A 27,904-nucleotide genomic window follows, 5' to 3' on the forward strand; every position below is an offset into this window, starting at 1 on the left:
TGTTAGATTGAACTCAACTCTGTTGATATGTAGCATGTGATTCTGATTATTCACAATTCGCATAATTTACTGAGTTGTGTCTATTTGCTTTGCATGTTGTCAACATTTCTTCTGTTAAAGGGCTATATCTCAGAAAATTAAAGATTTCCGAACCCATATTTATGACCTTTTTTGTTTTGAGATGTAGAATACACCGTAAAGATCAAATAACTGGAAGAAGACCTTCATGCATAACCTCTAAGAAATGTGGAGAACTGAGTAGGGCTTCTGACCTAATGACCTATTGACATTATGTCAATACACACCTCGTTAAATAGGTATCCACTGGATAGAAACTGAATGAATGAGGATATGTTGGCAATTTGGGACATTTTGTTGACCAAATTGTATTCTGCATTGACTTAGAAACAAACATAATGGTACTGTAAAATCTCACAATATGTCTTAGTGAAATATGTTTGTTTTTTTACAATTTTTTTTAATAAGAATTACGTCTCTGTCATGTAAATTTTCTTCGATATGATAATTTTACATTATTCAAATTATCATGTGACATGAAGCTGTAATACGGCAGATGTGTTGTGATGTAGTATTCTCGATGTAAATCTCAGAAGCGAGCATGTGCATAAGCTTTAAACCTTGTGATATAAGAAGGCATTGTGCTCATCATGGGAGGGGAGGAAAAAGGGAGAAGTTTGGAAGATGGGAGTCGACATGTCAGAAGGACAGAGGTTTGTCAATAAAAAAAGATGAAAAATTGTAGGATTGGAAGGTCATTGTCATCGGAAAGACAAGAGTCTGCAAGAAAATAAAGGAATTGGCAGTTAGTTGCTCAACAACATGATAAATTCATGCCAGATGGGGTGTTAAACCCTGTTAAACAAGTCCCTCTTTACTGCTTTATTCATTGAGGAGCCAGGGCGAAACAGTGAAAAGTCTGCTACAAACTCAGTGTCAGCAGAATTCAAAATAAGCACCATCAACATAAGAGATGTCAATGGAAACAAAGACTAAAACAGATCCTAATAAATTGGGGATGTTATATTCTAGCATTAGTGAACATTGAAAGGAAGGAGTAATGATAGCAATCAACACCAAATGCAAAGATTGGTAGGCAGTTTCAAGTAGAGTTATGTGGGCAAATTTCAAAATGAGAATTTGACAATGAAACTTATTTGTGCTTGTGGTCACACAGAAGGTTCCCTAAGGGGAAAAAAAAAATGGAGGAACATTTTCATGCCATTAGAGAAGGCAACAGACATAAAGAAAACAGAAAAGCTGGTACTACTAATTGGAGATCTAAACAATAGGGTAGGAAAGGAATCTCAGGCATATAGTAATGTTTTGGAAGAAAAAGGCAAAACTAATAATGGTAAGATAATAAGCCGAAAGGCTATTTTACCGGCGAATTTGTTAATTAAGAGGGAGATGTTAAATCCTGTTTTATTTTATAGCCGGGTACGAAACTCGGGTCGAAATCCATCGACATCCATAGAGTTTCAATGCCGAAAAAACTATCGGCGGAACAAAGTGTAAATGATCACTTGGGTAGTACAACACCAGGGCAACTCCATGCAAAGGTGGAGCAAACTCCGTCACTAACTTTAATATTCTCTCATAATGTAAAACCCAGCTCCTAAGAGATGTATAAATACTGTTTTACATTATGAGAAGAGGTCACTACCCAGACCGGTTTCAACCTTTTTTGAGGTTTCATTAGTGAGTAGGTAGACCTGGAATATCAAGGTTTTAAGTGAACCGAAACTTACATACCTCTACTATCGAATTGCCGAAGTGGTGTACTATATATTGTTAAATACAAAGATAATAAGCCGAAAGGCTATTTTACCGGCGAATTTGATAGACCTGGAATATCAAGGTTTTAAGTGATTGGTTCCGCCGATAGTTTTTTCGGCATTGAAACTCTATGGATGTCGATGGATTTCGGGCCGAGTTTCGTACCCGGCTATAAAATAAAACAGGATTTAACATCTCCCTCTTAAAAAGGTAAAATAGCCTTTCGGCTTATTATCTTTGTATTTAACAATATATAGTACACCACTTCGGCAATTCGATAGTAGAGGTATGTAAGTTTCGGTTCACTTAAAACCTTGATATTCCAGGTCTACCTACTCACTGATGAGACCTCAAAAAAGGTTGAAACCGGTCTGGGTAGTGACTTCTTCTCATAATGTAAAACAGTATTTATACATCTCTTAGGAGCCGGGTTTTACATTATGAGAGAATATTAAAGTTAGTGACGGAGCTTGCTCCACCTTTGCATGGAGTTGCCCTGGTGTTGTACTACCCAAGTGATCATTTACACTTTGTTCCGCCGATAGTTTTTTCGGCATTGAAACTCTATGGATGTCGATGAATTTCGACCCAAGTTTCGTACCCGGCTATAAAATAAAACGGGATTTAACATCTCCATCTTAACACTGTGATTCAATATAAAGATATATACATAGATGTATGAACTATCGACTCAACTATACAAATATTATTATTATATCTGAGATCTCCAGGGAATCAAGGACTCATCAAAGGAGGATATACATCACCCAAACCTAAATTCATTCATATTAGATGCACTCATAACCTCTAAAGGCAAACTATTCCAATTACTCAATACTCTGTAAGAAAAATCTAGCTCTTATCACCTTTCTTAACTTGACAATGTTAATTTGACACAAACTAAATGCAGACAAACTTAACTTCTATGCTCCTGTGTTCTCTCCCCCACCTTCCATGTAATGAAAAATTTCATCAGACAGTATCCTATAACACCCATTTAGAAGTTTATAGACCTTTGTCATATCATATCATCTCTCTTCCTCCTGTTAATTGGAGTCTGTAGTCCACACACTCGCAATCTGTCCTCATAATCTGAATTCCATAACCCTGATATAATCTTTGTAACTCTTCTTTGCACCCTTTCCACAGCTTCTTTATCCCCTTGGAACCCCAGAGACCAAATCTGCATACAGTAGTCCAGGTGTGGTCTTATCAAGACCTTGTAAAGAGGCAAAATGACTTCCTTATCCTTATTTTTTGCTATGTGACCTTTGAATTTCAAATTCCTATCTGCCATTACACCAAGATCCCCAGCTTCATCAGTTTCTTAGCATAACTCTGTTAATATAATGATTTTGGAAAGCTGATCACACAAAAGTGCATAACTTTTCACTTACTCACATTGAATTCAGAGCCATTTTCATTTGCCCAGATGTCACATCATTCTTTAAGTGCTGGATATCAGTAGCATCCCTGTGCGTATTTCATCGTGTGTGTACACTTCATTCTTTTTATAGCTTCCTCCTACATTCCACCACTTGTGCCTTTTCATCTGAATTCAGAGATTTAGTATGTTTATGAAACAAATTCAAAGATCTGTGTATGTTTATTAATTGACTTAGAATCTTAAAAATAGATTGTATAATTGTATTTATATTGCTTGTTGTTGACTTGCTATGATGTGTGTATATATGTTTTATAATGTGTACTATTTATTCCTTTTATAGCCTCCTCCCACAGTCCCCACCGGTGTCTTTTCATCAGAATTCAAAGATCTAGTGGATAGATGGTAAATTTTAATATTTTATGTTATTTACACAAAATTTATTATATAATAATACACTAAACTCCTACTGTAATAAACATTGCCACCATAGTGAACTCACTCATTATAACAAACTCTGTGAAGCAGATTTATTTTTGAAGTTAATAATTGTCCACATGTGTAAAAATGGTATTTATTGCCTTCAATATTTTGTTACTTGTTTCAAGGATATCATCAGAGGAGAGAGAGAGAGCTAAAGTATAAAAGGGAATAATAAAAACAATTTTCAGAATAATATGCCAGATATCATGTATTTATTACTTAGGTCTTGGTCACACCTATATGAAAAAGAGAACACATGCTATTAGAGCTTCTGGAAAGCAGTGAACAATTAAGCTAATCTAATACAAGGACTGTATACATCATTAGGATATATATCATCGGTTGATGTATATTATATACATTATTAAGCTATAATTTTATTAACAATTAATAGTGATTACGTATCAGAACTTGGATATAGACATGAAGTCAGAGCAGTTGAGATTATGTGACATAAAGTTTCATGTGTTTCCAGGAAGACAACAATTGAATTTAAATTGACTTCAGTGGAGTATCCTGGTTTGATTCCAATAAATTCTGTGACTAGTGTCAGTAACCTGTTGACACCAGTCAGATTCCAAGCATTTGATGCAGTCTTCATGACCCTCAGTTCTAATCTAAGCAGAATGTCTAGTCTGTCCAAAATAACAAAGTTGATGAGAACAAGGTACTTAATATACATCATCAAATTCCTGGGATGTGGTGTACAGGATATTATGATGGTACTACATGAAAAGTTTATATCATTCCCATCTTCCTAATTGATAGTTTTCCTCTGATCTGTCAGGACTCCAATATCACCCGATCTTATATTGTGGTCCTCTAAAACATTTCTTACTGTATCAGTCCACCTATCTTGACCTTTTTCTAAATCTTTTTCCTGCCATCCTGGCAAAAAAAGTTTTTCTAACTTTCCTCTTCCATTTCATTTAAATAACTATATCACCTAACCTTAAATTAACTGCTTGCATATTCCTGAATACTAACAATCTCAAGTTCTTTCTTACATCCTCATTTTTAATATGTTTTTGCCATCTACTCACCAGCCCCATAATTTTTTCTTAGAACTCTCATATCTGTAGCCTTTTGTCTTTAATCAAGTTTATTTCTAACCTAACTCTCAGATCCATAAGTTAAAATTAGTTTGAATACTATCTTGCATATAGCTAGTTTAATGTTCACTAAAATCTCTCTTATTCCATCTAAATTTATTCCTTTGACTTCCCACCATACTGGCTTTGTTAATTTTGCTGTTCATTTCCATATTTTTATTTTCCATCTTCACTAAAAATTGTGCTAAATAGCTGAAATGTTTTATTTGTTCTGTATGTTTCCCATTCGGAGTTCATTATTACTTGATGTACACTAAGTAAGAAAGAGCAGGTAATCTGTCCTTGGTGGAAGGTAGAAAAGAAGACTATGAAAAAAAAAAAATGGTTTCAAGGTGATGTGTAGTGGGAGCCTCCGTAGCTCAGTCAGTACAGACGAAGCCCTTTGGTTGGAAAGACCTGGGTTCGATTCCTGCCATTGCTGTGAAGAACCTTTATCAGGTCTCTTTTGGCAAAAGGTAAGTTAGCCGGTCTCATACAAAGGTAGGGGTTTTTTTTCACCCAGAAACTCGGGTTTTTCGTCCCCCAAAACAGGCAAACCAGCCCGTGAACACATGCATCTACAAAGGACACACCGGAAGGCATAAGGCTAACCACCTTATCCTCGATACGGTAGCAGTTAAATGTAGAAAAATCCTCAACACTGCAAGGTAAAAGCGGAAGGAAGGAAGAAGTTAATGTGTAGATTTGTGAAGAACGTGTACTATTTATCTTTATGTCCCTTTAAGTTAGGGTATGGCAACTCTCTTAGCATCTGATTTTGTTCTGCTCAATGAATAGTATTTATCAAGGATTCTCTGAATGGAGGCATCATTATATCCATTAGCTATCTTAATGATTTCATTTTATTTAGTTTCTAAAGCAGTGGGAATTCAGTAGAACAGATAGAGTGAACTCAATGCATGACTTTTGATAATTTAATGGATGATGATGATGTTAGGATGAGCAGATGGATGTATTAACCAGTAAAGGAAACTTTCCAATAGATGGTTATGCCTATATCCAAATTCCAATAAGTTTTTAATGGTATATATGATTATTGTAATGGATTAATTGTTCACTTTCCTTTGAATTCTAATAGAATGTTTTCTTTCTCTTAAACAAATGTGAGATAATAAATGCATGCCACATGGCACATTATTTAGAATGTTGTTTTACCATTCCCTTTTATAATCTGTCTTTCTCTCTCTGATGTCCTTCTTGTGACAAGTGACAAAATATTGGAGGCAGTCTTTTTTTTTTTTACATCTGTTTACTGTTATTAACTTCATAAAAATGTCAGACATGCACTTCCTTAAAAAGTTTAATGCTGTAAATCAGTGTTATAGTTAGTCATTTCCATGCTAAAGGAAATTCAGTGTAAAACAAACCTTCCATCATAACATGACACACATACTATTCATTTGCTCGTCTACAAAATTGCTATAATAGCATTCACTATAATGGTTAAATTCTGGCTTAGTTGAATGGTTAATCTTATTTAATTGCTGCTGCTTTTTCTGCAGCTGCTGCTGATGTCATGTGTTCTTCCACTGTCTTTCTCTTAATTTGTTAGGTGTGATGGCCTTCATGGTTAATTAAGTGAATATTTTCAAATACATGCATACATACATACAGTACCCAAAGTATTAGCAACATCTTTATGCTATATCAAATCCTCCAACAGCATGCACAATTAATGACAGTACATACTGACAAGCACATAACGAGCAGTGCATTGCTTCCACTTTCGCATTCAAATTGTATGCACGTGCGCATATGTTTTTAATATATTCACCAAGTTCGAGTGAAAGATGAAGGATGAAATTAGATGTTTATGATTAAGTGCCATCCCCCAGAAACTTGGATAGAACTGAGAAACTCGCCATGGAATGCTTCTAGAAACTGGCGGAGTGGATGCTCTAGCTTGTTGAAGCTATCTGGAGACTTGGTCTAATACTACAATACAGTCATTTCTTACTTAAACTCAGTACTCAGTCCCATGCAACTGCTAGTTATTCTACTTTGGACAAACAGGCTGATCTGTTTCTATACATATTTCTGAATTTCATCAATCCTACATACTTCCAAGAAACAAAACAAATTGGGTTTAGCAGAACACAGGATTAGTAATGTTTGCCACAGGATGTTGAAAGTTTATTTTTCACTTGGTTAGAGTATAATAAATTTAGTTTAATCCTTTATCCAAGTGTGTGCAAACAAAGTTTGCGCCTGAAAGTATCTTCAGGACTGGGGCAAGGTGATACAACACCAGGGCAACTCGTTGCAAAGGTGTAGCAAGCTACCAACACTCCTGTCTCAGTATCTCCCATAATGCAAAACACATCTCCTTGCGGATATGTCTAATGTTATGCATTAAGGGAAGGGCCACTACCCAGACTAGTTTCGACCTTTATTGAGGTCTCTTCAGTGGGAGCCAGGCCCAAGCTGAGATACCAGGCAGAAGCATTCATAGGTCATCTCTACCTATAGTTGGTAGCTTGCTACACCTTTGCAACGAGTTGCCCTGGTGTTGTATCACCTTGCCCCAGTCCTGAAGATACTTTCAGGCGCAAACTTTGTTTGCACACACTTGGATAAAGGATTAAACTAAATTTATTTGCCACAGGATCCTTTGGAATTGTCTTATATTTTTCTCTGTATTCTCTTAGGCCATTTTTTGACTTGCTAGGAACTTCCGATTTGCTTTCTTCTTTTCCAGGACTGATTCTCTCTCTCCTGATATCGTCTACTGTGGAGTTCTGATTTTTCTTTCCTTGCAGACAACTTCAGCACATTACTTTTCTAATTGAATCAGTTCTTCAGAGTTTGTCACTGAGACATTAAAGTTTGGTTCTTTTTAAAGAACCAAACTGTAATGTCTCAGTTATTCATTTTTTTTCTTAAATAATGTTTGTAGAGTTGAGTCTACAGTTGATCTCTTAAGAGCTGCGCAACTTTAATTTTTTTTAAAACTCTCACATAATGTTTTTTTCAATGTGGTAAAAAAAAAAAATTAGACGTGATTATCATTTAGAATTTCAAATTTAACACAGTCAAACGAGGCTTTTCTTATTTCTTGTGGCTTCTCTCCATGTGAATTTGTGCACAGCTTTATGGTACATGTTAATAATGACTACTCCTTGTCTTGAACAGAAATCCATCAGGTACTTAGCAACTTTATTAGCTTTGTCCTTTACTCCAAATTTTCCCAAAACATTCCTATATGTTTGGGATACATTTCCTACCCTTCTGTTTGGATCTCAAACAAGGAACAGCTTTTCCATTTTCTTTGTCAGCTGCCTAATGGTTGTAAACATATATAAGTCTACCCTATTATATTTTCAACCTTTTGTGAATATGTTTCACATAAATATATATAGCAGTCACCGCTATAACAAACTCATTTGAACAAGCTACTGGAAAGTCTCAAACAAAAATTTATACAATGTTATGGGGGGAGGGGTGATCACTATCAAATTATCCACTATAACAAATTATTTCTATGATTCCTTCAAGTTTGTTTTAGTGAGAGTCGGTTGCATATGTAAATAGGAGTAGATATAGTGTCTAATCATAGCACTATTTCTGGTATAAATCAGAATGAAAAAATATGAAGAGGAAATTGTTTGATCTATTAGTTTCTAATGCACTGTTGGCTTACTTCATCAATTTGAAAACATATAATAGCAGATTGATTTTTAATACATAAACTGACATTAAAGAATGAAAAAAAAAAATGAAGTAAAAACTGTTTTATTCTGTTACTTTCTTATGAACAAGGCATACTTATCGATTTAAAAACAGATAGATGCAGAAAGATTTTTAATACATAAATGATATTGACAGAATTTTGTTAAACTGATTATGCATATCATGCTGAGATAGCATAAATGTGATTCATTGTTCATCTGTGCAATATAATGTCCATTATAACCTTGTTCCAAGTTTCTTAGGGTCCTTTATGTAGGCTAACCACGGTTGATCTCAGGCCTTGATTTTTATTGCACTGTGTTGATATTATGTCATTTTAGCAACTTCTTATTTTTGAATATAGTTCTTAAATTTAATAAATGACATCTTTGTGAGTTACCAAATAATCTGTTTTTAAATAATAATGGGAAAAGCCAGTCCTGATTTATGAGCTCTTTTATTTCTCTACATTTTCGACGTGTTCTTTCATGCAAATTTTATCTAAACTTCTAGTTGTTGGATATAACAGATACCACATGTGCATAAAATTGTATAAAGATGTAGCTTCTTAGCAGTGAATGAGGTTATTTGAATGAGCTAAACTGTAATGAGACTTTGTCTCCGCTTCGCATGGGTCATCTTGGACAATTTTGAAGTAGTACCGCTTTGGTACATTAGCCATTTTATCAGTGATATTTTTAATATATCTTAAAGTAACTGCACCTTTATAGTTCATGTTTTTGTGTGTGTGTGCACTGAGAAATTAATTGGTTTTTGTACAATGCTGTTCATAGTTTCTATGAACAGCATTGCCTCATAGAAAATTCTCTGAAGATTACCTCAGAGAAGTACTTCTCTGAGGTAATCTTCCTAAATGTCTGCAAATGTTGACACTTTTCTGTATAATGAGAAAGATAATTAGTTTTGTTCTGTTGAAGCACATTCATGATAGAAAGTTCCTGTTTTCTTCAGTTTCACCTACAAGATACATTTTAGGGTTTTAAGGTATTCAGGAAGTTGTTAAAACTGCCTGTCATCTACAGTCAGTCTTAATTGCTTTAATTCCTATCATTTGTAAAGGCTCTTTATTACATTTGTTTTATTATGAGTGCTCCATATAGGATCATCTTCTAAATGTCTGTGGGTGTTAATTATCATTTAGTGGATCCATCATCTTTTTTCTATAATTATTTGAATTTTGCATTACTTCTGTCCACTCTCATTACTTCAATATTATGAATGTCATTGAGAGCCTTTAAAACCACAGAAACTTGATGTCTGTGTATCTTTCATGATATCTTTCATCTGATTTAATGTTGATTCTTCCTCCTGCACATTATTTAATTCTGTCAGTCTACTACTTGGTTAATACAAATAGTGTATATTTTTCTGCATTAATTTTTAACCTATAGTTCATTTGAAACATTTTTCCTGTAATATCTTATCATATACTTTTTCAAGACCAACAAAAACTTTGGAGATCTGTTATGTTTTCACAAGTTTTGAACTATTTATCTTAAGATAAAAATCTCATCCTGACAACCCCTGTTTAATCCATCTGCAGATCTTGAGCAACTGTAGTGGTACCAGATATAGTCTTTAGGTTTATTGTTCAGAGATTCTGATGTTAGCTATCCTGCCTGTTTGGCCATGTTAGGGCACATTACAACTTTCAGACTTAATAGACACTAGGCCAATCTAGGGATTGTGGTTGTCATTTAGGAGAGTGAATAAGGTATATTTGTGGGTATATTTTTATGAGGGATTTCTAAGTTATGCTTGAAACTTGTCTACAAAGAATACTGGCCTTGATCATATTTCAGGAAAAGTTTTCTGTATACTCCATTAGTCTTCATTAAGGCTTGGAAGCACATTTTCAATCAGATTGGACAATTTTTTCTATATTGTTCATTTTAAACAATTGTTCATGCAATATCTTATCATATACCTCTTGAAGATCAACCAAAACTTCAGGGATTTTTGTTATTTTCTCATGATTGTTGAACTATTTATCAGATAAAATGATCCTAACAGAGAGAGAGATATCTAGCAAAACAGAAATCTACTATTTGGTTATGCTTTGTAACTGTGTGTTCTCCATTTGTCTACATCAGTTATGTCAAACTCATTGAATTAAGAATTATACATCAAGTCGTGGGCCGCAACAGAAAAAAAATCTCGAAATAAAGAGGAAACAGATTTTTTAATATTAACATTAGAGTATATAAGTACAAAATACAACCATGTTACAAAAATACATATAAAATATAAAGTTTACATATTTAAATAAAATTATGCATGTCATTTTTTTGAAGAAACTTGACAACGTTTTTCATTAACGCAATCTTCAAAATTTTGTTGAATTTGTTGAGCTGTAGTTATTTTCGATATTGCTTGCACATGCTGGTCTGTTATTCTTGATCTTTCTGCAGTTTTATTAATCTTTAACGTTGAAAATAGTTGTTTGCATAAATATGTGCTACCAAACATAGATAAAATATGTCTAATTGCACATAACACATTGGGGTATTGATCGACTGCTAAATAATTATAGAACTTTGGAATTCCAACATCCATATATTTTGGTTTCAATACAGAATCACACTGAATTAATTCCAACTGTAAATTGTCATCAACAGTTTCAACATCAATCGATAGAGGAGAAGTAAATAGGTGAAACTGATTTTCATATTTCTTAAAATCTAAAAATCTTCTTTCGAATTAATTTTCTAATAACTTAATTTGATTGGTGTATTCTGAAAATTTCAATTTGGATGATTTTTGTAATAATGATTGACGACATTCAAAATGGGATAAATTATCTTTTTGAATTTGTTTTTGCCAAAGCAATACTTTCTTTTTGAAAATGTTAATATTGTCAAATAACATGGTAACTACAGTAAAACCTCCAAGTTACGCGGTAGGTGGGACCAACAAAAAGCGTGCGAGTCGAATTTGCGTAACTCGGGGTATAATTTTGCATGTAATTTATATATACAAACATACAATTGGGACCAAAGTTTACAAAAACATCTATATTTTTTAAGAAATATAATTATAATTGTAGTTTTTTGTACATAAAAAAAAGAAAGTTATGTCGATGGTTTCATAAACTCTAATAGATTCGTCTGACGCCATAATGTCTTTTTCTTGTCACGCAAAATTTCTTCATAGCAAGCTAATGATTTTTTTATTCCTTGCCTTGTGGCTACAATTCGTTCCTCGTTAGAATCTGTGTCCTCCAAAATCTGTAAACCTTTCTTTTATGATTGTTCTTACTGTGGATTCCTGTAGATTGAACTTCTTTGCTAGCTCACAAATTTTCATTCCGCCTTCAAAATCCTTAATAATGTTGAGCTTTGTTTCCAAAGTCGATGTTTTTCTTTTCTTTTCTTGCTTGCTGTAGAAGAATCAGACTTGCTTCTTTTGGATGACATTATTTTTTTTTATGTGATAAAATTTTTATCAAGAGCATAACATTAAACAATCGCAAGGTTTGTAGACTATAAAAATCGTGTATGAATGGAGACTGCACGAAACACGTCAGTTCACAGCATGTGCGACACTGGCGAATGTGGCCGGCACCTGAAAGATACAATTAGTGGTGAGGCATGAAGCGGGACGGGAATATGTACATATAAGAAACTGCGTAAGTCGGGGTATGACTGTATTTGTTGTTTGCCTTGTTGCTTAAGATTAAGTTGACTAAGGTGACTTGTAATGTCAACTGAAAAAGCCAGGTCCTTTATCCATTGATCATTTTTTAATATTTCACATTCATAATTTTTCAATTCTAAAAAAAATGGTAATTTTGTCCAGCAATTTGAAGAATTGCTTTAAAACTTTATGACTGGAAAGTCATCTAATTTCTGTATAATAAGGTAGATCGCTATGTTCACTTTCTATATCTTCTAGAAAGTTACTAAATTAGAGATGATTAAGCCCACGTTCACAAATATAATTTACAATAACACCAGTCATGGCAGGAGCACCATTTGCAAGACAAACTAGCTTTTTTAACGGTAAATTGTATTCATTCAAAACTTCCATAAGGGTGTCAAAAATATCAACTCCAGTGGTTGTATCGTGCATAGGAATAATTTCTAGAAGTTCTTCACTTACTTTTAAGTTCATATCATTTTAAGTTTATATAGAGGTCTCTCTTAATAATAATAATAATAAAAAACAGCCAACTGAGCAATATCCCGTATATCTGTACTTTCATCAATTGCAAGGGGGTCTGAAATGTTGGAATTATTAATTTTAGTCAGTAATTATCGATGATATAGCCGGGAACTTAAGGAATATCACTTAAGTCAGTGGTTCTCAAACTTTTTACCTCTGAGCCCCACCTGACAAAAGAGAAAACACTGTCAGCTTATAATCTTAAGTGGAAATGTTAATTTTATTTAAAAATATGTTTATTTAATTCGGTGTGTTGTCAAAAGTTAAATAACCATATTGCTTACAAAGTTTGGCGGGCCGCATGTTTGACATGCCTGGTCTACATAGTCCTGACACTGAATACTTTTTTTTAACATATTTGAACATCCATCCTACAATCCAATTCACATTAAAAAAAAAAAAAAAAATTACAATCACAAGTCTGTCTTCCTTGATTGTATGCCAGCCTTGATAGATCCTTAACATTTGCTGTCACCCCTCACCACAGTATGGCATTTTAAAAACTTTACAGAGCAAATGGTGATAATACTCTACTACATATGCAGTATCTTTTTAGTCAATGGCTACAGCCCCCCCCCAATAAAAAAATATATATATTGACAACATTATAATAAATTTAGTTTAATCCTTTATCCAAGTATGAGCAAACAAAGTTTGTGCCTGAAGTATCTTCAGGACTGAGACAACTCGTGATAAAGGTGGCCCAAGCTCTCACTCCTTGTCTCAGTATCTCCCATAATGCAAAGCACATCTCCTTGCGGACATGTATACTGCTATGCATTAAGGGAAGGGCCACTATCCAGACCGGTTTCAATCTTAATTGAGGTCTCGTCAGTGGGAGCCAGACCCAGAAGTGGTGATACTAAGGCAGAAGCAATGGAGAAGTCATATTTACCTAAAAATATATATATATATTGACAGCCCCTCCTCCTCTCAAACACAGATTACAATAAATTCATCATCATTCCATATATTTGTGGCATTTCTAATAGTTAACAAAAATCCTGAAGAAATATAATCTGAAATTGGCATCCCTCATCTGCTTTCTGAAGCCAGCTACAACCTGGATCCATTTAGACACAGACTATATCCAGAACCACCACTATGGTCACTTAGACCTTGCAAATTATGTCTTGGATAAATATTCTGGAAAAAAAGGTCACATTGTTTCACAGAAACAGAAAAGCAAAAGACTTTCTCAAATCTGCCTTGAAAAGCTATTCTAGCCTTAATAAACTTGGATGCATAAAGCTATCTCATATCTGGTTAATACTCATTCTCAAATCATTAACCAAATTGCTAAGAGCACCCAGTCAGAGTTACTCTTTATGGTTTGCTTTACTTTTTTTTTTTTTTAAATTAGTCTCACTCATGTTGTGCTGTCATGTGCATGTCATTACCAGTTCATTATTCCCTGATGATACCAGTTTGACTTTGGCAAACTATAAGAGATTTTAATTAAATTATTTTAATTATTATGCCATATTTCCTAAAAATACTAGTTTGTCATCTTTGATTCCTTTTGTAGTACTTTTTTCTTCCATATCTTCGCTTGTTTTCTCATGACACTGTAGCTAGTTTACTCATTCTTACATATAACTTAGATTTCTTATGCTTAATTTCATATTTCATAAGGGCACATTCTCATTTACTAGCCAAGAAATTTCTAAATGATTTCTTCTGTTCCTGGACAATCTATTCAGAAATAATATTAGAAGCTCTTGTAAAGCGTGTACTGTTTAGAGAATAATGAAAAAAACTTAAAGCTAAGTTATATAAAAGTAGCTAAACAAAAGGCAGTGGAAGAGTTTGAAAAGAATATAAATGATAAACTTCATGAATCTGGCAAAATTTTTAAAAATTATTACAACTTAGAAATTGAGGAAATAGTGATGTAAAAGTAATCAGAGATGGCAAAGATTACATAAAAATATTAAATATAAGGCTATTTTGGATGTTTGGAGTAATTACTTTGAAAAATTAAATGACATAAGCCATGATAGAAAACAGAAAATAACCAGGAGTGTATTTATGGGTGCAGTTTCAATATTGGAATTAGAAAAACTTTTCAGAAATCTGAAATTTGGAATGGCTGCTGTGTAGTTTGGTGATGGCAATTCATAGATTTTGTCAGTTTAACTGACAACATAGAATGATAATAACAAAATAAATTATATGTTTATAATTTATTTTGTTATTATCATTGCTCATATTTTCCTAGTTTTATACCTAGCATCTTCAGAGCACAAACAGTTTTAAGAATTCATTTTTATGATTTTGATGGATGACAGTGCCATACCACATCATACATGGGAAGTGGAGATACTTCTGGAGACCGAGAGTATTACATGAATCGCGTGGCCAGCATGCTCTCCAGATCTCAATCCCTTAGAAACGTTTAGGTTACAACAGGGAGACGCATTGCTGCTCGAAATTCTCCTCTAAAAAAATAAACAAGGCCTTATCCTTACTCTGTAGGAGGAGTGGGCAGTTTGCCTCAAGAACTCCAGAAACACTTGGTGCTAAACATGGTATGACATTGTGAGAGCTGTATTGCAGTTTGGGATGGACATATTCCATACTGAAATGTTTCTCCACATAGTTTGCCGGCCTGGTTGGCCGAGTGGTTAGCGTATCTGCTCACCAGCCAAAAGGCTGTGGGTTCGAATCCTGCTGTGGGCATGGGTGTTTGTGATTGTCTGTGAAAGTACTAGTGGTGGTCGGCAGTAGATGGCGTTGGTGTGGATGATGAGGGTAGCTGGTGGAGACAGAGAATTGTAGAGCAAATGCCCTCCCTCGATGAGCCTTTGGACTCCCTGGAGGTGTTACTTAATAATAATAGTTTTCTGTAAGCACTGTACATTAATTCCTTAACTACATCCTTAGAAAATTTGTAACTTTTACCAAAAATGTATTGCAGTTTAATTTGTGTGAAATTTATAAAACATTTCTGTGTAACATAATTTATTAGTATGCTGGCAATAAATTTCTGTCCACATTTGGCTGTATTCATGAAATTTTTTCATATACAAGTAAAAATGTAGTTCATTGTTAGCTTTTGTACACCAGTGTAATATACATTTAATTTATGTAGTGTGGTCACACTTTCCCATATATCCCTTGAGGATGCATATCAGATGGTTATAATATATTACCTTTTTATTTCTAGTGATCTTTAATAATTTTGGTAATATATAATTTCCTCCTGTCTATTTGTTCCAGTTTAAAAAAGAATCCAACTGAAAGAGCAGATTTAAAAACATTAACAGTAAGTAGATTTTTGTTTTAAAGCAGTTAAATTTGAGAACATTAAATGTCATTTATATTTAGGGAGCTACTAATGCATTCAGCAATAAATAGAAAGATAAACTTCTTGATTGAATGTTGTTTTCCAAAAACTGATGTTGGCAAATTTCAAAATGGGTTTTGTGGACTGTAGGTACCATGTTTCGCTATAAAGTTGTGCATAAAGTCATATTGCATATGTTATTATTGATAGCGGTATCTCCAGATTGTTTCATATACAAGAGCAGACAGTTGACATGAAATAGGAAGAATTCATCACTTGGGTATTGATCAGTATAAAAATAAATATCACTGGGGTTGGGGGGGGGGAGCATACTATAGTTTTGAAAGAAATCAAAGTCAAACTGCACTTATTACCAGGAGACTCAAATCTCAGTGGACTACATTATTAAGTTAATTGTTTCAAAGAACACATATGAAAATCAACAATTAAAGATTAGAACTATAAAACAAAAAACATTCTTGAATAGAAGCTGGACATTTTAGCTGTTGATTCACCATTTTTAGTGAGTGTGTCACATTAAATATGCAGATAGATGATAGAATAAATGAGTGTGGTATGGAAGCTTATTGATTGAAAAACTGTCTTGTTATAAATTTAATGTAATTTTCAGATTTCTGAGGAAAACTGAGAGTGAAAACAGATGTTAGTAACAGAACAATGTTTAAAACATCATCATCCTTTCAGAAATTTAGGCTCAGTGGCCTGTTCCAGTCTCATTCCATCTTTTCCATGTCACCCCTGACTTCTATATCTTCCAACTGGGTGATATCAGAGGTTTTTTTTTTTTTTTTTTTTTTGATAGTCTTGAACTGTGTATTCTTTCGATATGTTCAATCCTCCTCTTTTGGTATTTGTATACTGAGCTTATTATTAGTTCTTTACATATTTCCATGTTTCTTTTTTTTGTTCCAGAGAGTATAGCCTGCTGTCCTTTGCAGGAATTTCATTTCTCCAGTTTCTATTCTTTTTTCTTCTACAATTTTTGATTCATAATTCACTTCTGTAGTAGGGAAGGTCTTGCCAAAACTTTATAAACTCTCAATTTTGTATGCCTTTGAACTTGGTTAGGTTTGAAAATATTATTGATCATTCCTGTTATCTTTAGAAATTTTGCAATTTTAATATTAATGTCAGCTTCTTTTGTATATGATACAACACATCCAAGGTATTTGAAGCAGTTAATTTGTTCTAAAATTTTATTTTCAATCATGATTTTATTTCTGACTGGAGATGGTCCTTTAAAAGCCATGATTTTTGTTTTGTCTGTTGATATTTGCACTTGAATTTGAAATTTTTATCGATTATATTTAAGGAGTATATTGAATCCTTGGAGTTAGTCTTCACTTCTTTCTATGATTATCTCTATGATTTTTTCTATGATTATTTCTATGGTTTTATATTTTTATTCCATTTCTTTACTGTTTCTTCTATATAGATATTAAATAAGAGTGGTGATATTGAGCATCCTCGACAGACCTCTCTGATTATTGATTTCCTTATTATAATATTTTCATTGATTCTCACAGCTATTTAGTTGTTTTGATACATGTGAGTTATTGCAAGCAGTGGATTTGAAATGTTTAGATTCTTAAGTACAGTCCACAGTTTGTTCCTGAAGACTCTTTCAAAGGCTTTCTGGTAATCTACAAATGCTGTGTGTTTTTCTATGTTGAATTCATAACGTTTTCCATTAAGATTTTTTCTGTAAAAGTTGGGTTAATGCAGGATTATCCTTTTTCAGAAGCCATTTTGTTCTTCTCAAAGTTTATCTTCTATATATGATTTTAGTTTTGAAGTTAATATTCATCATATAACTTATAACCAGTATTTAGGAGCCTTATTCCTCTGCGGTTTTCACAGTTGCACTTATCGTCCTTATTATATATTGGAATGATAATTGAATTATTCGAACTTTCTGGGATTTTTTCCTTGCGGCCAGATATTGTAAAATAATTTGAAAAGTTTGATGAATAGAATACCTGCATATTTAATAAGTTGTTTATTTATTCCATCTTCTCCAGGGGATGTTCCTTATTTGCTTTGCTGTATTGCTGGTTGGATTTCTTGTGATGTTATTTCTTCCACTGTATAGTTAGTAGTTAGTAATGAATCTAAAAATGATATGATGCTATCTTGCCATAAGTTTTGGAAGAAGTCCAACCAGCTTTTCTCTTTGATTATTGAAAGTTTTACTTTTTCTTTTACCTCTTTATCCATATTTCTTAGAATTTTGTGTATATATGGACTCTTCACTGTAAGATCTCTTTCCAATTTTGCTATGGAGTTATCCCATGTTTCTCTATTCTTTTTTCCAGCATGCTTTTTTTTTTTTTTTTTTTTTTTTTTTTTTTTTTTTTTTTTTTGCTATTGCTCTTTTATATTTCTAATTAATTTCTGCATCTTGTAATTTTGTGTTTATCCCTTGTTTATATGCTTCTTTCTTGATTTGATTATTGCTTCAATGTTTTCATCACAGTTTCTTATTCTCTTTCTCCTCAGCCTAAATAATTAAACTGTGTCATCTGTTCTATTATTATTATTTTTTTCTATAGCTATTTTTGATCTAACATGATCCCAACTTTTAAATGCCATGACTTTTGTTTTCTTTTGTGAAATTTTTAAATTGTATTGTTGGTTTATTTTGTTTAATTTGTAAACTGATTTTTGAAGGTTATCTTCATTGTCTTATAATCTGATCATCTGCATATGGCATTGTATTTTTATTTTCCATATTTTAATAATCTGATCAATATATATATATTGAATAGAGTTGGAGATAAGCTACATCCCTATATGTCACCCTGATTTGTTTCAATCTCTTCTGTTAATTTATTACCTAACTGTATTTTTGCACCTTTATATAAACTTTGTATAGCTTATACAAAGTTTATATAAATATAAACTTTGTATAGCTTATAATGGATATCCTTGTTTTTCACTATATTCCATAGTATTTTCTGTGTATTTTATCAAAAGCTTTCTCATAATCTAGAGTAATAAAGTCTGATAATAGTCTCTAAATTAAATTCTCATCTTTTTTCAATAATTTGTTTTAGCAAATAAATATTATCTATACACGATCTTCTATGTCTGAGACCATTTTGTTCTTCTGAGAGTAGATTGTTTGCAATATTTCTAAGTCTTTTATTCAGGATTTTACTGTAAATTTTGTAAAACCTATATTTAATAAACTTATTCCTCTATAATTTCCACAATCATCTCTGTCTTTTTTCTTAAATATAGATATAACCTGAGCTTTTAACCAATTATAACACATTTTAACACATTTCCTCCAACAGTTATTTATTGATTTTAAGAATCTTTGATGTAAATACAGGAAAACCTCGCTTAATGCGATTAATTAATCCATCAATTAATGCGCACTAAGCGAAATCACATTAAGTGATTACAGTAAATAATAGGAATAATTATAATTCATCCATCAGATAGCGTAAATTTGAAAAAAAAAAAAAATAAGCTATATTAGAGGATAAAATCATGAAAGTTAATAAAAATCATTTGCTTAAATTTTTATTTAATGTATAAACATTTGATTGAGCTACTTTTTTACAAAAAAAAAAAAATAAATAAAGATGTTTGAATAGTGCTCGACGTTTTCATCTCGTCATGCAGTTTGCAATAGCTGGTGATCGCTTTTTCAAGATTTCCATGGACTTCAAAGTTTCGTTCCATATCAGGATCAGCATCAAACAAAATTTCCTTAACATGATCCGTGTGATTGAAAACTAGCTCAAGTTCTTTTGCAATTAACTTCTTAGTCGTAATATTCTCTTCTTGTTCGCACTCCTTATCTTCTTCTTCATATGCATGCTTTCTTCTAGTTGAAGGAGGTCATTCTCACTAAACTGTTCTAAATGGGAATCGAACAAATTTCTCACATCTTCATTATTGATCAGGGGTTGAATATAATAAAGCCTTATAGGTATCTAGATTAAAGCAAAATGCAGGAAAAGTGATTGAGCAAGAGAACAGAGTTTGCACATATGCTTGCGATGATAGCTTTGAGTCAACTGCCGAGGGTCACTGCCACTGCCCACTGGCTGTTACATTGATAAGTGCTGCCACTCACTGCAGATTGATGACAAAAAATTTTGCATAACGTAAAATTTCGCATTAACTGATTAATCACCCGTTTAAAGTGGGAAATAGTATCATTTCACTCAATTGTGCTAACTGATTATTGTGCATATCGAATTCGCATTAAGCGAAGTTTTCCTGCATTCTCCGCCATATTTCCAAAGCTCTGTATTTATGCCATCTAATCCAGTTTGATTTTCTATTTTTTGATACTTTTATTGCTTCTTTTAGTTCTTCCAATTTTATTGGTTCCATATCAGTATTGATTTCTTCATTATTATTTGCTTTTATTAAATTTGGGCCATACCATAAATTCTTATAATGTTTTGTAGTAATATTTTGTAGACCATGTCTTGTCTTCCATGTATGTTTTCTTCTATTTTATTAATAAATCTGTCCCAAGAATCTTGACGAGCTTTCTATACTATAGTTTTAGCTATATTTCTTTTGTTTTTGGATCTTTCTTCTGTTTCCTCTGTATGTTTTTGAAGGAGTCATTTATATGCCATTTGTTTTTCTTTTATTGCATTTTCTGTATCGGTGCTCCAAATTTTTAATATTTTTCTTTCCAAGTACTTCAGAGATTGCTTTATGGATTATCTTTATTAAAGTTTTCCATCCTTCTTCTTCTTCTTCTTCTATATCTTCACTGATTTTGGCTTCTTTTAGATAATCTGTTAATCATGATTGATATAGCATTCTAATACTTTCTTCTTGTAATAGATATTATTATTATTATTATTACGTGACTCATCGAGGGAGGATGCCTACTCTACAACTCTGTCTCCACCACTCAATCCACCAACTACACCAACGTCATCTACCACCCAACACCAGCACTAGTATTTTCACAGACATACATGCCCACAGTGGGATTTGAACCCACAGCCTTTTGGCTGGAGAGTGGATACACTAACCACATGGCCAATCAGGCTGGCAATAGAACAAGTATAATTTGTATACTTGTTCTATTTCTTGTTTTTTTCTTATTTACTTCCTTTCTCCATTTTGCTAGTATTTCTATTTTAGAGACTACTAAATAATGATCTGAAAAAATTTCGCTTCCTCTATAAACATGTATCTCTCACATACGTGGAACTCATTTCTGATATATTTATTAATCTACTCTATACTATAAAATGAAGCTGAAATTGGAAAGGGTGTGATGTCGGCTTGAAACGGATGTAAGCTGTAACGTTTTTATGTAACATTTTTGTCAAGTTATTTGAAATGTTTTGAAACTCGGGCTACCCTGAGTGTCGAGTCTTCAAAATTCAAGTCATCGGAATTAAGGAGAACCAACCTACCTGTCCGGAACACGGGGGGTTGGGTGCGAGGGGGCAGAGCCCCCTAGTGTTAATATTTATTTTTAATTATTCTATTCTATCTCTATATCATTTTTTTTTTATTTCCTCTAGTTTTCCATTTATTCTTTGCAAATAAAGGTAGTTAATACTTTTATCATTCAAGAGTTGAACTCTAAAAAATTCCTGGATATTTCTCTTAGCATTGATCTGATTAATTTTAAACCATCTCAGGAGTATTTTTAATTTTCCTTGTAAGAGATGGCAATCAGATTTTAGTTCTCCACTTTTAAATACCTGGCTTTTAGTATCATATTAGCTATTATATAGTAAAAGGTATTAGTAATTTTTAAGTTATATGTTGAAAAATCCCTAAGTCTCTATCCATTTCTATTGCATGCAGTTTCCCCATTTTTTTCCTATTTGTACCTAGTGGAATGTTCCCTACTCTGGCATTGAAATTTCCCATTACTAATAGATAATCATTTGAGTTTATGTTTTATTTTTTGTAAATCTAAATTAAAGGCATTGTTAGCTTTCTCTCTTCCTTCCTCTGGGAAATGCGAGGGGTGTCTGAAAAGTTCTCGGCCTTGACCATAGATGGCAGCACTATTGGCACGTTTTTTTTTTCTAAGTTGGTACATCTGTCATAAGCATCCATGTGAAATTGCAAGTCATTCTATCAAGCAGTTTGTTTTATACAGCTATCTGAAGCAAAAGTGTTGTCTGTATTGCTTGAAATGGATAAAATTGAGTGTTGTGTGGTTATAAAATTCTTTGTAAAAGAAGGTTTAACCCCAGAAGAAATTCATTCGAAGTTCATAAAAGTTTATGGCACTCTTTTCCTTTGTTTTTGACAATTAAGAAATGGGCTGCCGAGTTTAAACATGGCCGTACCAGCCTTGAAGATGATCCACCTGAAGGATGTCCAAAAAGTGTTAACAACACCAGAAATCATTGATCAAGTGCATGATATGGTATTGGATGACTGGTGAGTCAAAGTGTGCGAAATTGCTGAGACTAGAGCCATTTCAAAAGAATGTGTAGGATATATTTTGCATGAAGAATTGCAAATGAAAAAGCTTTGTGCAAGATGGGTGCCGCACTCGCATGAAAATCTCTGAACAGTGCTTGGAGCATTTAACAAGGATAAAACTGATTTTGTGCATCGATTTATTACTATGGATGAGACTTGAATATGAAGGTGTGAAAGTTATGCAGCTAGCTCGAATATATGAAACCAGTCATTATGAAGGTGTGAAAGTTATGCAGCTAGCTCAAATATATGAAACCAGTCATTCTACAATATCAACCATTTTGGCTAAGAAAGAAGAACTTATGGTAGTTAAGGTTGCTAAGGAAACTTCAAGGTTGCATGTCAGAGGGCTTCTTTTTGAGTAAATGGAAAATTTATTACTAATTTGGATCAAAGAAAGAGAAATGGCAGGCGATACTACATCTCAAAATGCAATCTGTCAGAAAGCTAAACAGATTTATCAGGATTTGAAAAAGAAGACTTCGGGATCAAGTTCTGAGGTAGATGATGATGATTTCAAAGGTAGCAGAGGTTGGTTCGACAACTTTAAAAAAAGAACAGGAATTCATAGTGTGGTCAGACATGGAGAGGTAGCTAGTGCTGACAAAGCAGCAGCAGATAAATTTGTCAATAGCTTTACAAGAATTATAGAAGAAGGAGAATACCTACCTCAACAAGTCTTCAATTGTGATGAGACTGGGTTATTTTGGAAGAAAATGCTCAACAGGACATTTATTTCTTTCTTCTGTTCAATAGAGAAAAAATTTCTCAAAATGCAATCTGTCAGGAAGCTAAACAGATTTATTAGGATTTGAAAAAGAAGACTTCGGGATCAAGTTCTGAGGTAGATGATGATGATGATTTCAAAGGTAGCAGAGGTTGGTTCGACAACTTTAAAAAAAGAACAGGAATTCATAGTGTGGTCAGACATGGAGAGGTAGCTAGTGCTGATAAAGCAGCAGCAGATAAATTTGTCAATAGCTTTACAAGAATTATAGAAGGAGAATACCTACCTCAACAAGTCTTCAATTGTGATGAGACTGGGTTATTTTGGAAGAAAATGCTCAACAGGACATTTATTTATTTCTTCTGTTCAATAGAGAAAATTTTTCTGATTTTTTTTCCCTCACTAGCTTTCTTTTTGGGACCCATTTTGTCACACGGTAAAAAAATTCATTCTATAAAAAAAAGATACGCAAAATACGGTGCTTTATTTTAAAATTCGTGGTTATAAATGCGTTTTATGATGAAAATGAGTATTTAAGCATTTATTTTTTGTGTTAGTTCATATAGACAATAAATTGACGGGTGCATGTCACTGTTTGTTCGCTATCAAAAGGCAAAATCAAATCTCATCTGTATAATGATTGTTGTATCTATAAGCTGCTAATCAGTGTATGTAACGGTAAGTGCTGTATCTAATATCGTCCCCTTACAAGCAAAATGCACTAAGTTAAAAATTGCAGGTTTCGAATTTAACTGTTAACTTTTATTTCAAAAAGTTTTTTTTTTGAACTTTTACTTTTATTTTCAGGTGACGACATGTACTAATTGTACAACACTAAGACAAGGGATACAAAGAACATATCCTCACCTGCAAATAAAAGTAAAAGTTCAAAAAAAAACTTTTTGAAATAAAAGTTAACAGTTAATTTCGAAACCTGCAATTTTTGACTTAGTGCATTTTGCTTGTAAGGTGACGATATTAGATACAGCACTTACCATTACATACACTGATTAGCAGCTTATAGATACAACAATCATTATACAGATGAGATTTGATTTTGCCTTTTGATTGCGAACAAACAGTGATATGCACCTGCCGATTTATTGTCTATATGAACTAACACATAAAAAAATAAATGCTTAAATACTCATTTTCATCATAAAGCGCATTTATAACCACAAATTTTAAAATAAAGCATAGTACACTACAAGAAAATAAACAATAAATGGAAAACGTAAACAGCTGGCTATGATTGGTCAAACATATCTGAGCTTCACAGCTATGCCGCATGGCTGTTCTCTATTCGACAGTGTCTTCCCGCACGTGGCTGAGTGCAATCAGAAAATTCCGGTTTTTTAGATCAGATAGAGGTTCACATAATCGAGTGTTGTTAATCAAGAGATTTTTTTCTTACAGCCACTTGTCATTAACCAAGTACATCATTATCTGAGGCTGTTGTTAACCAAGGCACCACTGTAGATGAAGAAATTCGTGAGAAAAGACCTTGTTTGCAGAAGAAAAAAATCATCTTTCATGAGAACAATGCACCTGCCCAGAAAGGTGTTTTGGCAATGGGAAAATTATGGGATCTGCACTATGAATTATTGGAACATCCACCCTATTCCCAGATTTGGCTCCCTCTGACTTTCTATCTCTTCCCAAAACTAAAACTCTTCCTCGCTGGTCAGCATTTTTCTTCGAATCAAGAGGTGACTGCAGCTGTAGAGGGGTATTTTTCAGATCTTACTGAGAACCACTACAGGGATGGGATAATGGTGCTGGAGCATCTCTGGAATAAATGTATTAGTCTTAAGGGAGATTATGGTGAAAAATAAAAATAATTTTGAAATTATAAATTCGTTTTTTCATTGTTAGGCTGAGAACTTTTCAGACCACCCTTGTAGACACCAATAATAGTAAGGAAACCATGAGTTATTTGTAATTTTAGTTCTAGAATTCTAGCAGGTGCTCATAAACTTTCTGCTAAATTTTTGAAACTTAAGTTTCTTTCTACACCTGGCTGTTAAATATGGTCATATCCACAACATTCTCCATTACAATATAAGAAACCTGTCATTAAATTTTAGGAATATTTATTTTTAAAAAAATACCACATAAAAATTAAAACAAATATTACACTTATTTCTTCAAATAACAAAATAAAAGTTCCATATTAATGGAACTTTTATTTTAAATTGTGAAATATAGAGAATACGGATTTATTAATCAAAATAAATTTGTCATGAATTATGATGCAGGAAAAGAAATTTTTTGGCATTTTTGCAAGAAGCTTGCATCTTTCTTCATAAATGAAAAGAGTGGGTTTTCCTCAATACACTATCAGGTTGATAGCTAACTCTTACAGGGAGCAAGAATAGGTGTTGAATTAACTGATGGCTTTAAGTTGGAAAGGGAGTTAGGCAAGGATATTTACTTCTTCCTCACTTGTTTAGTATCTATGCTGAAGACATCACATGAAGCATTGGATGAGCTCAAGACAGGAATTAGAATAGGTGGTAGATTGATCAGTAATCTGAGGTATGTTGATGATACCATGCTCCTCTGTAATGACAAGGAAGAACTATAACAAATTCTTAATAAAGTTAATGAGATCAGTAATAACAGAGGACTTCAGCTTAATCCTAGCAAGATGAAGATTATGATTCTGAAAGGAAATACAGACAGGGAAGCTCTTGAGAAACAAGTGTTCCTTAATGGAGAAAGAATTGGGGAAGTCAGCAAGTTTGAGTACTTGGGATCCATTATTCGTGTGAAGAATTTCTGTTCAGAAGAAGATTAGGAATGGCTAAAACAACATTCAGAGACTTGTATAAATGGAAGGATGGATCTATCTCCACAGGAACAAAGTTGAGAATTTTGGATGCAGTTGCTTTTCCAACAGCAGCTTATGGATGTGAGACTTGGAAACCTAAAGAAGTCAGATAAGAAAAAAATAGCTGCTTTTGAGATGTGGTGTCACAGAAGGCTGTTGAGGATATCATATACTGAAAGGCAATCAAATGAACGGTGTTAGAAAAGATCAGTAGAACTTTAAGGCTTCTTAAGGATATTAACAGAAGAAAGTTAAAATATTTTGGACACATTGAAAGGATGGAAGGAGAACTTCTCAGAACAGTAATAGAAACTAAAGTTCCTGGGAAAAGAGGAAGGGGTAGACCAAAGTTTATTTTATTAGCCTTGGAAATCTTTCTTTTTGAACAATTGAGTATAGCCTGTTATCCAATGCAATCATTTCTGTCATAGTGATGCAAAGATTATCTGTTTTTTAAAGATTATTTGTTAATGTCAATTAAGGTTTGTAGTTTTGGTGAATTTACTTTAGATTCTAACTGCATACTTGTTCTTGCATTGTGGTTTAATATTTCTCATAAACTTTCTGGTAAATTTTTGAAACTTAGGTTTCCTTATGCATGTGACTATAAAATATGGATGGAATCACATTCTCCATTACAATGTAATAAAACTGTAATTAAATTATAGGAACATTTATTTAATAAAAACAATCCTGCATAAAATCTGCAAATTTTAAATCTTCACATAAATCATAAAACTTCCACATAAGGTTTTATTTGTTTTTTAAATATTTTTTTTTATTATTATGGTCAAAACTGTACTCTTTTTCAATATTTTAAGACTGCATAATATAAACTAAAATAAAAACACCAAAGAAAGTGCCTACAGCAAATGCAACAGGTCCTTGTATGAAGTGGTGCAGGATAAGGGGAGGCTTTTTCAGATTCGTTGCATTTGTTATGACATAGGTAAGAGGAATTTTTCTGTTTCAGCCAGCCAAATACTGAATCTTTCTACTGTTTTTGGCTGAATTTGAATATTTGAAAAAACACACATAATGCTGAAGCAAAACCAACATATTTGGCACATCCCTATTTGTTACCTATCCATTTCTTTAAATCATTAATCCAAGCAGTTCTTGGTCCACCAGGAAGTCTTCTTCCCTCTAATTTTTCATCCAGTATTTCTAGAGACATTTTACCTGCTGATCCTCTTAATATGTATCCTACCATCTTGCACTTGCTCTTTATAAGATCTTCCAGCTTACAAAGAGCATATTCCCATTAATATAACATGCTTGCATTGTCTATCTAAAACTATGCCCATGGAACTGTAATAGAAATGATGGCACACTGTTCTGTCTGTCTGTTAGCAATAATCTTAGGACATCACTGCACAGCATGACACTGTTGCTCTCCATACATGTGACTGTCCTTGCTCTAGAGATCATTTTAATTTTAGTCTTTGCTGAGCGTGTATCTGCAATATGCCTTATGATAAATGCTAGCTTGAGCTGACAAAACATCAGGTTGTAAATATTTAGTTTATTTAGTAAATTATGTGACATTAACATCTCCAATTTTGATATCATGTTTAATACCACTTTCCTTCATAATGTGATCCATATAGATAATGAATAACAGAGGGGATAATGTACATCCTTGTCTGACACCAGATTAAACATTAAATCATCTTCCTGTACTTCCTTCAATTCTAACTGCTGACTTACAACTCAAATAAAGACTAAGTGTTACTTGATATAATGTCCCATTGACACATATAACTGTAGCATATTGAATAGCTTCTCTCTTGGCACCTTGTCATATGTCTTTTCCAGATCGACAAAATTTAAATATAGATATTTGTTATATTCCCATGCTTTCTCAACTATTTGTCGTAAAGTGAAGATCCGATCCTCACAGCCTCTATTTGGCCTGAATTCAGCTTGTTCTTCACCAAGCTTTTCTTCCACAATTCTTCTCAAC

At 33.2% G+C, this 27,904-nt stretch overlaps 1 protein-coding gene across 1 annotated transcript in view; it reads left to right on the top strand.

The window, feature by feature from the left end:
- Dsor1 (mitogen-activated protein kinase kinase 1) overlaps window positions 1–27,904 on the top strand; it is a 155,113-nt gene that overhangs the window by 116,591 nt on the left and 10,618 nt on the right. Inside the window, exons 9-10 of the mRNA XM_090413991.1 lie at window positions 3,525–3,586; window positions 15,853–15,898. Of these exons, the coding sequence (XP_090270117.1) occupies window positions 3,525–3,586; window positions 15,853–15,898 (108 nt within the window). The remainder of the gene's footprint in view (window positions 1–3,524; window positions 3,587–15,852; window positions 15,899–27,904) is intronic.

This window comes from Typopeltis vanoorti, chromosome 24, assembly GCF_054136105.1.
Source record: "Typopeltis vanoorti isolate ZY-2024b chromosome 24, IOZ_Tvanoo_1.0, whole genome shotgun sequence".
NCBI classification, from domain to species: Eukaryota; Metazoa; Arthropoda; class Arachnida; order Uropygi; family Thelyphonidae; genus Typopeltis; species Typopeltis vanoorti.